Genomic DNA, 14,297 nt, shown 5'->3' with positions numbered 1-14,297 from the left:
CTTACTTATTTTGATAAGGATATAAGTATTATTGGTTATATCACCAGTTAAACATCACCCAACGAATTAAATGTTTTTTTAATACAGAAAAGTAGTTTTTGTGACTTAAATAAAAAAGCTGGATATATGTCATCGCGGACTTTTTTGTAGAACTAATAAAGACCAATGTTTTTGCTATACATTGTTCTTACTTGTATCCAACGGTATAAGCGGCGCACGCACAAATGCAATCTTCAATTAGATTTTTTTTCTGACTTCTTGGACATAAATCGCTATAACTCAGCTAATATAGTTTCAATGTATTTCAATTATATATAAAAACCTGTCGGAGAAAATACTCTTTCTATTAGTGAAAACCGCATCAAAATCCGTTGCGTAGTTTTAAAGTTTTATGCATACGAAGGGACTACAGACAAAATGGGCGACTTTGTTTTATACTATGTAGTGATGATTAATTACTCATGAACAGAGGTGACCTTAAAACAATATAATGTTGAAGGTTACCTACTGGAACACAAACTCGGATATTTCTTACATTTACATTAATAATTGGTTGCTAACAACAACAACAATTCACACTATTTAAAAACATACAAAATAAGCTAATTGGTTTCGCAATATGCACGGTCACTATTTCCGTTTACGGTAGATAACATACACATATAGACAGATATATATACCTATACAAGCTTACCTTCGATCGCGATAGGATTCAAAACAGTTCTTACATAGGGCTTTTTATTCGGGTGACTAATTATTGGGCCACCGGCGACGCTCAACTGAGAGATTTGTTTGTTTGTTTGTTTGTAATATCTTTATTGCATAGAAATTTACACAGTAACAAGAAAAAACTAAATTGACTTACCTAATTGAGATTTGACTAAACTTAACATTTACCCACGATTCAGGAGAAGACAAACTTGGTTATTATACTGAGGGACTCCGCGCTTTGTATCCAAATGTCTTAGGTAATAATCCCAAGAAGGATCAAAATCAGACTTATTAATTGTAAACAATAAACAAATTACAGATCTTCAGCACGCGCAAATTTTAATGTACATTCGGCATTTTCCAGCGTCGAAAGTCCATAAGCTATACCTACCAGACGAGTAAATTAAAAGATATTGATACTCACTTTTATTACCGAAAGACGCGTCTGGACTGATAAGTCCTTTTATTTTAAAATGAATCTACTGCCTATAGAGATAAGGTTTGATATGGCTGCGGGTAACAATGTAATCGTGTTGGAGCCAATTAAACCTCAGATCCGGTGCATTATCTGACCAGTATTCGGCTGTGACCCCGACCCGGTGTGACCCGGAGGCTGGGCGTATCTGTCAGCGCAGTAACATGCGTCGATAGATCGGAACTCTTTCTCCACACTCGTATTTTATGTGGAAAGAGAAGTGGGTAAGTACGTGTCTGTTTCTGTACTTGGGATATAGAGTAACAACACTCTCGAAAATCTCTGCGTATTTAAGGTTAATTTTCGTACGTTCATAACTTCATGTTTTAAAAAGTAACTATTACAAGAAATTCCATTTGCTATAATTCCGCAATCGTCTTCCAAGGGTTCGGTTTTGATCGCTATCTTGGGAATGGGAATGTAATGACTGCTCACTGACCTCAAGTGACCCTCTCAGCAGGAGTCCCCACCCAAGCAATCTTGAAAAGACTGAAAGGTTACGTTCAGCTGAACGTACTTATATAAAATCCCCTGACTCCGCAACCATCAAGAAACATGGATGGACAGACTTTGCAAGGGGATAAACAAAATATTGAGAATGACAGAAATAAAAGGGCAGGTCTATTAAGAACTTCCTTAAACCCCTAAGGCAGTTCTTAATAGACCTGCTTTTAAAGAATATTGAGGTCTAGATCACCGAAAAAATAAACTATCATTCAGTTTCAAAGTCCAAATGTCGTCCTATTAACTGCAACAGATATCAAAGAGTGGACTTTGACTTGAATCTTATCGGATACATAATTACGAAGTCCACATTGCGTACTTTGGAATTAAAGCCGATAAAAACTTGATAGTTTTACTTTAAAAGTATTTATAAATCTCAAGATTGCCCTAAGATACTTATCTATAACTATGCTAATTAATTCCTGATCAAAACGTTCTTAAGATAATCAGTTATAGAATTAAAAAAATATTTAATACGGAATTAAACGCCGATGAATTGAAACTGCGCTTTTATTATATGAAAACCAAGCACTGTATTAATTGAACTTAAATTAAAACAAACAATAATTTAATCTCATTTGAAAACCATAGACGTAGAAAAAAAGTGAAAGTAAAGCATCCTAATGGCGGCATTGTACGCCTGTGTAAATATTAGAAAACTTTAGAGATAATCTTTGACGCAATGGCGGCTGACTGTCACTACACTATGTGGCGTAGTATTGGTGATTCATTTATCCGTATAGCAAAATTCATTTTGCCTTCTTTTCTACGTCTATGGTAAAAACAAATTTTTTTGTTTATTTATCTAAAATACAAAACATTTCGCATTGCGCGCTAATTAACATTATTATTTTTTGTATGTACTAAAATGGCCAGTTATAACCTTTTTCCTTGGAAAACGAAGTAAAGAGTTTATACTATTTTCAGTTTTAATTATATTGAACAATCTTTTATACAGAACTTTTCCATTACCGAGTGACAGACACAACACACAGCCCAAAGCGCTGGGTTTTGGACTTCAAAATGCTTGTATAGTTTCCTAAAGTGGTCCAGAGATGCATGATTGAGTGTCAGTATTTCCTAAAATTCCCGCGAGATCGGGAATTAATGGGATTTTTCATTATACGCGAGCATTCTCTAGTCCAATTGATAATAATTAGTTTGCCAAATAATTATCAGTGTTTAAAAATAATAATTAAAACTCCGATTTTAAGAAGTTTTAGGTAGTTAAGTCTTTAAGTTATGAGAGATAGTGATGGTTGAATACTCGTACCTACGCCCGCGTAAAACTATAAATCCCGTTAATTTTCGTTCCCGTGAGAATTTCGTAAAATCCTTTCTTAATGCACGTCTAAACCACATAGAACTCTATGGTATATTTTGGACTGTGCGGTGATGTCTGTCAATGCCTCTTACAAGTATATTGATAATATATAGACGTTACTTTATCCGTAATTTCAGCTGAAATGATAAAATAATCATTACGACATTGACCTTATATCTGATACCGAAGGCGGCTTCCTTACATAACGGTTTATCATTATCATTAGACAAACGTCACACCACCCACACCCCAGAAACGGCATATGATCTAGTCTTTTGAACAGCTAACAACACTAACTACCTTTTTTTTATTTCTTACCTGAAAATTTATCAAAAATTTTAGATATTTAAGAATGAGAAAATCTAAAAACGCTCTTTATCTTTACCTAATCATTATTTCGCAAAAAAACAATTTTCAATTAATTTCGCAAAAAAAAAACAAAAAATTATATAAAAGTACATACATAAAATCACGTCTATATCCCTTGAGAGGTAGACAGAGCCCTACAGTCTTGAAACGACTGAATTTTTTGCTTCTTTATTTTTTCCGATAATAATGATGATTAAATTTACGTAGATGTCTGAAAGACAGGTTAATAGAGACAGGTAGATGGATAAATAAAATAAAATCAACCAAATATTTATTTTTTACTACAACCAAAAAAATAATAAATCAGATCTGTATGTATGTATTCAAATTAACAATCACGATTTCAGATAACTTATCAAAGTAATAAGTTACAATAACTACGTCTGCTCTTTAAAAAAAACACAAATGAGCGTCGATCAAACAGTTGCCTCGCGGACTTAATACAAGACTGACCTATTTTTAATTTTTAATTTTTATTTTTTTTAAATATGTATCGTCCAGTGTTCCATATATCAGTTGTGATTTTAAATTTATACTCATTTTGGTATGATCAAATGTATTTGGATTTCCCTTACCCAAACAAAGAGTACGCCGAATTATCTTTTAAGGGACGACAAGTTTTCTTAACTATATGGTGTTTCGTAAGTACCTATTTTAAATTTAACTATTTATTAAAAAAAAAATGTTTTCTTGAGTTACGAACTAAAGACCAAAAATCTTTCTTGTGGATGTATAATTTCCAATGTTCAAAATAATATGTATTAAGAACAAAAAAATACCAAAATTTATCCCACCATTAACTCTTAACAACATGTGAACAATATTCTATACAAATGTATTTTTAGGACAAACATATTTTCTAAAAAGTGAATAAGTGTATTTCTTTGAAAATTATTTTTGGAACTTTCACTTCTTAATTTTCCCCAACGTAAAGTGGGCGTTGGGGCGCCCCAGACCGAGACATAAAATTCAGACAGTATTTTTTTTTAAATATGAATTATAAATATTGCCTACGTAATATCAAAATTAAAGAAAATAAATATACCTTTACTTATTAATTTTAAAATGCTGAATGAAGGATAAATTAATTTTTATGCAGAAGATATCCAATCCTTTCAAATATGAACAAAACGCATGGATTAAAGTTTGAAAGTTAGACTTACTTCCATACTAGGTAGATAGATACTAAGGTAAATATAAGAATATTTATATTTTCGTTTGTAATGATTAGGCTCACTAACTACTGAACCGATTTTAACGAAATTTGGCATAGAGATAGAATTGAGTTTCATTATTTACATAGGTTATATTTTTTTTTGGAAATTCCGACGACACCCCGCGCAAGAACTAGAGTAGTAAGTTTACATACACATTATCTTTTAGATCGTACCTTCTAGCAGCTTTAATTTGAAGCAAAAGTCCTTTTCGCATCCATAATGCATGGATTACATTACCTTTTGCTAGAGAACTGATTAGTAAATTGCTATTAAGATAATCTTCCTTAGGAAACCTAAATCAGCCTTAATTCGTTGATGCGAAGTGATATATAAATATATTATGTATATGTAAAAGACAAATTACATACATTGAGCTAACTTCAAAGAATTATCGTGTACATACATACATACAGTGCCGTGTGGTTCCCGGCACTATTACAAAAAAGAATAGGACCACTCCATTTCTTTCCCATGGATGTCGTAAAAGGCGACTAAGGGATAGGCTTATAAACTTAGGATTCCTCTTTTAGGCGATGGGCTAGCAACCTGTCACTATTTGAATCTCGGTTCTATCATTAAGCCAAATAGCTGAACGTGGCCATTCAGTCTTTTCAAGACTGTTGGCTCTGTCTACCCCGCAAGGGATATAGACGTGATCATATGTATGTATGTAGGTATGTACATACATACATAAAATCACGCCTCTTTCCCGGAGGGGTAGGCAGAGACTACCTCTTTCCACTTGCCGATATCGTGTACATCCAAGAAAGAATTCATTTTTCATCATGTCCTGGCCGGGATTCGAACTGGAACCTTCAGTGTTACAGGGAAGTAGATACACGACCTGCGCCACAGAGGCCATCGACAATAATTACAAAGTGGAGATGTTTTCGACTGACCAAATAAAATGATGTCACATCTCTTACTGAAAACAAGGTTTCTTACTTCCCAATTTTATAAATCTGAAAGTGAATATTGTATAGACCTATATTTATATGTATGTATGTCGGTATGTTATCTCTTCACACTCTATAATGAGACCAATTCTAATTTTGTACATACATACATAAAAATCACGCCTATTTCCCGGAGGGGTAGGCAGAGACAACCTCTTTCCATTTGCCACGATCTCTGCATACTTCCATCGCTTCATCCACTCTCTTTATGCAAGCTCGGCGGTTTCCGGTACTTTTGACCTGACCCTTTACCAGGAGTTTCAATTAGTCCAAAAAACGTTACATGCAATTTAACCTTTTAGCCGCCGGGAGTTTTTATGACAAAAATGTTCCTAGCGCCAGAGCCATATTTTCGTCTATGAAAACCAGTGTCGTGCACTTTACATGTCGATAAGGAATTGAATTAGCTGAATAAAAGTTAAATATAATAAATAAAAGTTTGTTTAAATTAATAACATACAGATAATACACTAAAATTTGGACTACAATAGTATAAATCGTCAATAATGAACCAGTAATACAATTGAGTCGAATCGATATTTCTTTAAATTAAAACATATTGAAATCCCTATCTGTCGTATATATCCGACTGTGGCTTTGAAGTACAAAAGAAAGTAGGAATAAGTAAGGGATTGACAAAACTTAATTTCCAACTATCGACAATATTCGCGATATAAAATAATCAATCACATTGCTTTTTTCGTAAATTGCTTATTTGAAATTCAAATGTTGTTTCTAATAAAAACATAAATATTTTATTATTTTTCAATTACCATTTATATATAAACATGTAAGTATATATTAATAAAGGAAGAACAAGAAAATAATATTGGTACTTATCGAATAAAAATCGCACTAGGAAACATCATTTCCTACAGTTTGTTCATTCTCTGATCAACTCAGGTTCAATAAGAAGTCCGTGTATCGTCCACACTGCGATCGTGATAATAATATTAATAGAAAGGCAATCAAGGTAAGATGTTAATTTTATTTTATTTAGGTATATACACGGCTTAGTACCAATAAAACGATTAAACATTTTGTTCGCCTACTGAGTATATACCTACTGACCAACTAATTTTATATGAATATTTTTATAACTAGCAGGGTCCGGGAAGTTAACTCTCTTTGGATAAATTGCATATAACAATAAAATTAAAAATATTTGTCTTGCTTGCATAGTAGTATGTACGGTTTTACATTTTAGTCTTAAGATAAAAGCTCAGTAAGACTACCGTACGTACCGTATTACGAAGTAATTTTCTCCTACCACCTACACCTACCTACGAACAAATTAATATAGACATGTCGATAAAATTATCAACTTACCCTCACTTCGCCAATATCGTCTCCGTCTGTGACGTAATAAGCGGACGGATATTTCCGACTCCGGCGCTGACACATAGTTTAATACTCGTATCATTAGTGATGTGCACATCACCAATAACGATTAATATATATTTGATGATTTTAGGATAAAATCTGCCCTTTTGTATTAGAAACCAATACTTAATTGGTTTTATTTATCGAGAAAATATGATTGACTCATTTTTATCACAAACAACATACCCGGGTAGATAAAATATATATATTTTTAATAACTTATTAAAATTGTTTTACCACAGCACTACTGTCGGAATTATACGACTGTGGCGTTTCAACTATTAGTAAATCACCAATTGAGCGACCTATTAGATGTGAATGTTTATTGATATTTTCTTGAATGTTAGAGGTAAATAAGAGGATAGATAGTGTTTTAAAACAAACGTTTATATGATTAAGGTAATTATTTTTATTTTTATGAGTTATTCAAGGCAATAGTTTTAATAAAATTCGATTAGGAAGTTGTAGTCGGTATTTTACGACTGTGGCGGTTATAAGTCAAAATCACACTGTCGCTTATATACGACTGCGGCGGTTAATAGGTTAATAAAATTTTACCAACTTCTGGACCTCAATTAATGGCGATTCGCAATCTCCTACTCAGAGAGAAAACAACGCAACCAGGAATCAGAACCTTTGCATAATGATCAATTTTTAATATTTCCAAACCTTGACCATTGTTAATATCTCTTGTTTCAGACACTCCAGACAATTTACTTCGCCGTTTCCTTCCTGAACGACATCGTCGGCACCGACGCCCCAGCGCCCAAAAAGACACCATTAATCCGTACTCTCAAAGACCACTTATTTTGTTTAGCATTCCCTGTAGCCATATACGTATCGACTGCATTCTGGACCATATATACTGTTGACAAAAAACTAGTCTTCCCAGACTATATCGAGAAAATATTCCCAGTCTGGCTGAACCATGTTTTGCACACGTTAGTTGCAGTTTTCATGTTTATAGAATTAATCGCAACTAGGAGAATTTATCCTTCCAGAACATTCGGAATATTTTACACTTTATTTTTCTCGATGTGTTATGTCGTTTATATCCATCTTTTGTATGCCCATACGAAGATGTGGCCCTACCCTATTTTTGAGGTGTTGAATCTCGCGCAAAGAATTTTGTATTTCGCAATCAGTACAGTCATTGCGATTGGTTTTTATCTCATTGGAGAAAAATTGAATGCTGCTGTCTCTAAGGGAAGTACAATGCCTTATGTCAATGGTCATGCTAATGGACATATGAAGAAGAACAAATAATTGTGTGATAACTTAGATGTATCGTTATTTATTAAAATGTTTTTATTTATTTTTTGGTTCTTTTTATTCATGTCCCACTACTTAGACGCTTATACATTCAGCCGATTTAGAAATCGAATTTAACATTTAATCTCTCCATCCCTGGCGCGTAAGTTGCACCCTCTGCCATTAAGACCTGGGGTCCGTTTAACTTACATACATACATACATATGGTCACGTCTATATCCCTTGCGGGGTAGTCAGAGCCAATAGTCTTGAAAAGACTGAATGGCCACATTCAGCTATTTGGCTTAATGATAGAATAGAATTGAGATTCAAATAGTGACAGGTTGCTAGCCCATCGCCTAAAAAAGAATCCCAAGTTTGAAAGCCTATCCCTTAATCGCCTTTTACGACATCAACGGGAAAGAGATGGAGTGGTCCTATTCTTTTTTGTATTGGTGCCGGGAACCACACGGCACACCGTTTAACTTCCTCAACATTTAATATCCGTTAGGTAAAAAGTTATTAGTTAATATTTCGGCACGCTATTTTCATGTCAAGCAATCAGCCTTTTATCAGTCCGGAAAAAAAATCAGCCGTAAAGCCGACTAGGTATATAGCTCTGTACTTAATGATGTGAGTGTGGTTCCCTCAGTCGCTGTAGGTGTATAGGTAGGTATATTTGCAAGTCATGATATTCTCAATAAATCACATTCTCAAAATATCATATAAAGATGGAGGGAATAATTTAAAAGTTTGTAAAAATACTCGTAGATGAGGAAGTATATAGCAATATATATAATATATTTTTTAATGAAAACCTATCCAATTATATCGTACAAACATGGTATAAAATTACCTTACTAACGCGGTGCACGCGCTTTGTTCTTCAGCCTTAGCTTGCTCACCACCAGGCAGATTCAGGCAGAATGAGGTCAAACGCACTCAAATATATTTTAAAAAAGGCAAATGTCAAATGTCTTGTCTGCCAAATTTAAGTAATACTTAGTTATACAATGCAAAAAAACGATTCATCAAAATCGGTCCAGTACATCCGTAAATTAGCGTGTACTTAGATACAGAGATGGCTACCTATTATTTTTATTGTAATCGCCTCCAATGGTTTTTTTACATACTTACCAACATACATATAATAAATTATCTACTACTATACTTACCAACATACATACGAGGGTGGTTTGAAAAATTCTCGGCCCGTCTAAGAAAACAAAGATAAATAAACAAAAAAATATTTTTATTTTTCTACATAACCTCTTGTCTCAATACACTTATTTAATCTATATTCTAGCGCTTCTATGCCACTCTTATAGGCCGATTCTTCCAACTCGTCGAAAAAACGTTCCGCCTCAGCTATGACCTCTTCATTTGTGGAAAATTTCTTTCCAGCCAGGTGTTTTTTCAAATTAGGGAACAGATAATAGTCTGATGGTGCTAAATCCGGTGAATAATGGTGATGGTTCAATACTACAAAACGCAGTTCATGGAGTTTAGCCGTTGCAACAACTGACTTGTGCACTGGTGCATTATCCTGATGAAAAAGGATTTTTTTTTTCGCCAATCCCGGGCGTTTTTCACGGATTTTTTCTGCTAATTTATCCAACAGGTTAGCATAGTATGGGCCTGTAATAGTTTGTCCTTTCGGAAGGTAGTCAATAAAAATTATTCCCCTGTAATCCCAAAACACGGATGCCAGAACTTTTCCTGCAGACTTTATCGCCTTGGTCTTCTTTGGAGGCGGAGAACCTCTATGTTTCCACTGTTTTGATTGTTCTTTTGTTTCAGGAATATAATGATGTATCCCAGTTTTATCTGTGGTAACAAATCTTCTCAAAATATCGGCGGTATTTGACCTAAACAAGGCCAGAATCTCACTTGAAATTTCAACTCTGTTGAGTGTTTGTTCGGCGGTCAGCAAACGCGGCACCCATTTTGCCGAAACCTTTTTCATTCCAAGTTCATTGGTTAAAATATTAAATACCCGCTCGGTTGAGATCCCTATAGTGTCACTTATCTCTCGCACTTTTAATCTGCGGTCGTCTAAAACCATTTATGGATTTTATCGATAATTTCTGGCGTGGTGGACGTTGAAGGCCTTCCGCTCCTAGGGTCATCTTCGACGCTTTCTCTGCCTTGTTTAAATAAAGCTACCCACTTTTTTATCGTCGAATACGAAGGCGCAGATTCACCTAAAGTGTTATCCATGTCTTCCTTAATTTGGCTAGGTGTCATATTTTTTGACAAAATATTAAATCACGGCTCTTACTTCGGTTTTTTCCATTTTTCCAGTAGAGAGTCAGATTAGCTCAAACAAAAAATCGTAAAAAAATAATCACACAACCTATCACAATGAAATTTAACACAAGTGTATATAAAGAATCAATCTATCGAATGAGTATATTCTTATTTTTTTTCTACCCTCAAATCTAGGTTAGGCCGAGAACTTTTCAAACCACCCTCGTATAATAAATTATCATATAATAGATAATATTTAATATTATATGTACCTATTAATACATATAATATTAAATATTATCTATTTAATACATATAATATGTAATAAATAGAAAGTATAGTCTATATCCCTTGCGGGGCACACAGAGCCGACATTGACATAGACATAGACTGAAAAGCAACGTTCAGCGGGTTATGATTAAATTAAGATTCAGACAATGACAGGTGATAGCCCATCTATACTAATATTATAAAGCTGAAGAGTTTTGTTTGTTTGAACGCGTTAATCTCAGGAACTACTGGTTCAAATTGAAAAATCTTTTTTATATAACATCACGCTGCAACTATTAGGAGTGAAGAAATAATGAAAAATGTGAAAGAAAACGAATATTTAAAATTTTAAACAACACAAAATTTATATTGTCACATTCATCTCGAAACCTTCCACAAGAAATGAATTTGGATCACCATCTTCCTGCTTGATTCTTTTTCTTCGTCTTTTTTTCTTTCCTTGCAATTTACTTGTACATAAACACATTTTATCTGATATACTTTGATAAACAACATGTAAACTATTATAAAATTTCAACACAGAATGAGCACCATTTATATACTGATGAAGAAAATGCACAGGATCTATTTGTTTCTCCAATTTCAATGCAATATTATACACAAAAGTGCCATTAAAACATTTATGATACTTTGTAGTTTCAAAATGACTTCCACAAAGAATATTCAAGGAGTTCATTTGTAATAGACAACATTGAAATTGAGCAAAAGAATGTATTCTTCTAGAGTCATAACTTTTCGGCTTCTTTCGAACCGAATCGTCAATTTCAAAGTGTTTCAATAACACACTGGCTGCTACTAAACTATCTTCATATGATATCTTATTTTTATTTAAAAACAAATCATCATTGGAATTTAAATTAACATTTTTCTTCTTAATTTCTTCAACTTTCTTTGCATACTTATCATTAAAATATTTAAGACCCCTGAAAGAACCAGTTTTCTCATCAATGATACTTAACATGATGTAACAAATAAATAAACTGTGAATATTTGCCACTGGGACATTACAATGAGCTACCCACCATAATATAGCTAACATGAACAGTTGTAAATCTGCAGGCAACAACCTTATATCGTCAAAGTTTAATTTTGGTAATTTAACATTAAAAAAATTATAAAAGTATGTGTTTAATTGCTCAGCAGATAAATCTGGAAATGTCTTTTCAAGAGGTCTAGGAATAGAATATTCTTTCCCTATAAACATTCGCTTGTACGAATTGGTATGTTCCCTGCAGATATACACAAAATGTTCTTCCGAGAAGTCAGTTAGAATATCAAAAGCAAACCGTAAGATTGGTAACGTACAAAGGAATGAGTCTTCATCTCGATAGTCTTCAGCTTGAGGACAGCAAAAGTGCATATGATGTGGAACAAGGTTAAAATAAGCTGGAGGAATAGTATGGTTCCTTATTCCATCTGCAAACCAATCAGAAATCCCTATTATAACATCAGGATTTTCCATTAAATCTTCGCTTTCATTTTTGTCAATTTCATCATCACTTATATCTGAAGAAGTAACTGAACTGTCTTCATCAGAAATATTGACACTGTCTGGGATTTGTGGTGTTGACTCCAATTGTGTATTTTCATTGTGAAGACTAAAATATTGCATGGACCTGCAACTTGTGCTCTTATAACTAGCAATACTCTGTTTTATTATATTAAAAACTTTATTCTTTTCATTCTTTTTCAGCCGCCCCAAAAGTTTTGCTATAGCCGAGTCTAATGTTTCATTCTGCAGCCATTTTATTACACCACAAATAGTTCTCTGTTGTTCATTCTTGCATGTGCGACTTTTAGGTAACTTTAATTGGGAAAAAAACTTTTTAAAGACCCTCTTTTCTACATAATCATTTCCAAGAAGAGTCGCCATTAATGGCAACATTTCATCATTGAGTCCGCCAAAATTGTCTGTCAGAAATTCAACTTTATAAATCTTGCATTCAAATGCAAAAGAAGTAATACCGTCTTCTTCAATCATAACAGGTTTTAGTCCTAAAGTATTGAATGGTATGTAGATGACATTGTATATGAAGAAATCTGAATCATAGCTCAATACTGGACAATCAAGGTGCCTAGCCATCGCAGCTATTTCAGCATCAGCCTCAAATTCACATATAGTGTATGGTACCTTCATTTCAGTCAAAATTTCTTTAAATACATACCTCAACAGCAGCGGAAAGATTTGTAAACTGCCTTGAGTAACCGGATCTAGTTTGGATGCACCATAAATCTTAGATCTCAAACGGCTGAATGCAGTTTTTAATTTGCGGGCTTCATAGCTACCATCGAATATAACGTATGGATTTATTTTGCATTTCCGAATGCTTTTGAAAAACTTCCTTACATACGAAGCAAATTTGTCATAATCACCACCAAATGCCGAAAAGAAATTAAGGGAGCGATAAAGCTGGGCACACAAACCGTTTCCATCAATAACAAGGTTTGAATCATGAAGAAAAAACTGTTGCAGAAAAGCATCTTGATTTCTATTTACATATGTAGTCAAGCCTCTTACGCCCATGATATTGATCGTTGAATAAAGCTTAAATTATTAACAAAACCAATAAATTGCTAAATTAAGGTCAAACTTCATGATTGTTTGTTTATTTTACTCGTATTAGTAACGTAATGGTTATATTCTCTTTGACTCGTATGTTTGGTTTGTTCTTGTTTCGTTTGTAGGTTATTTTTCATCTTCTATTGTTATTGATATCAATTCAACGTAGTACCTCCCCTTATTTATTTACACAAGTGATTGCACAATAGGAAACAAAAAAGGTCTCATTATGAATTATGAGTATCACATTATTTAAAGAATTAGGTACTCATTTGAGATTTTAACATAATCTTTACGAGGTAACATTTTCATAAAATAAAAGAGTTCATGGAATAAATAAAACGCAACCATTCGTTCAAAAATATATTACATATTAAATACCTAGTAAAAATTAAAACCTATAAATATTGAAATATTCTGTTAAATATTTTACGAGACCAAGGTATGTGAGTTTATAAATGATTATAATGGTCATGTTTAGGATAAGTACTATATTATCAGTTCGTTATGAAAATTAATTACATACTTACGTACTTGCTAAGTTACATTACATACTTACTAGCTGTCCTAGCAACCGTTGTTTTGCACTATAAATAATTTTAAAGTAATTTCCGGAGGTCCCGGGTTCGAATCCCGGCCAGGGCATGATGAGAAACGAACTTTCTCTAATTGGCCTGGGTCTTGGATGTTTATCTATATAATTATTAATTCTAAAATATAGTATCGTTGAGTTAGTATCTCGTAACACAAGTTTCGAACTTACTTCGAGGCTAACTCAATCTGTGTAATTTGTTACGTATATATTTATTATTTATTTATTATTATTATTTCTAGATAATAAAATTTTTTAAAGGTGGAGAACAATTATCACTATGGTGTATGAAAAAAAAGATGTTGACCGATTCTGAGACCTACTCAATAAGCTCACAAAATTTCATGAGATTCGATTAAGCCATTTCAGAGAAGTACGGGATATTATATATTAGATTTAGTATGTGGAACAATT

The 14,297-nt window shown here is 33.3% G+C and overlaps 2 protein-coding genes across 2 annotated transcripts; one reads left to right on the top strand and one right to left on the bottom strand.

Moving 5' to 3' along the window:
• The first annotated feature begins 3,803 nt into the window (after nucleotides 1–3,803).
• On the top strand, nucleotides 3,804–8,256 carry LOC106142969 (androgen-dependent TFPI-regulating protein-like). The gene is made up of 2 exons (XM_060946691.1): nucleotides 3,804–4,024; nucleotides 7,639–8,256. The coding sequence occupies exons 1-2, from the start codon at nucleotides 3,872–3,874 to the stop codon at nucleotides 8,203–8,205; spliced, it is 720 nt and encodes a 239-aa protein (XP_060802674.1). The 5' UTR covers nucleotides 3,804–3,871; the 3' UTR covers nucleotides 8,206–8,256.
• Nucleotides 8,257–10,500: 2,244 nt separating this feature from the next.
• LOC106143022 (protein asteroid-like) lies at nucleotides 10,501–13,712 on the bottom strand. Its single transcript, XM_060946075.1, has one exon. It carries the CDS (start codon nucleotides 13,253–13,255, stop codon nucleotides 11,075–11,077), a length of 2,181 nt encoding a protein of 726 aa, XP_060802058.1. The 5' UTR covers nucleotides 13,256–13,712; the 3' UTR covers nucleotides 10,501–11,074.
• Between the last annotated feature and the right edge of the window lie 585 nt (nucleotides 13,713–14,297).

This window comes from Amyelois transitella, chromosome 2 (genome assembly GCF_032362555.1).
Source record: "Amyelois transitella isolate CPQ chromosome 2, ilAmyTran1.1, whole genome shotgun sequence".
Lineage (NCBI taxonomy): Eukaryota > Metazoa > Arthropoda > Insecta > Lepidoptera > Pyralidae > Amyelois > Amyelois transitella.
Note: the sequence above shows the minus strand (reverse complement) of the source record. Positions and strands in the feature narration are given on the sequence as shown.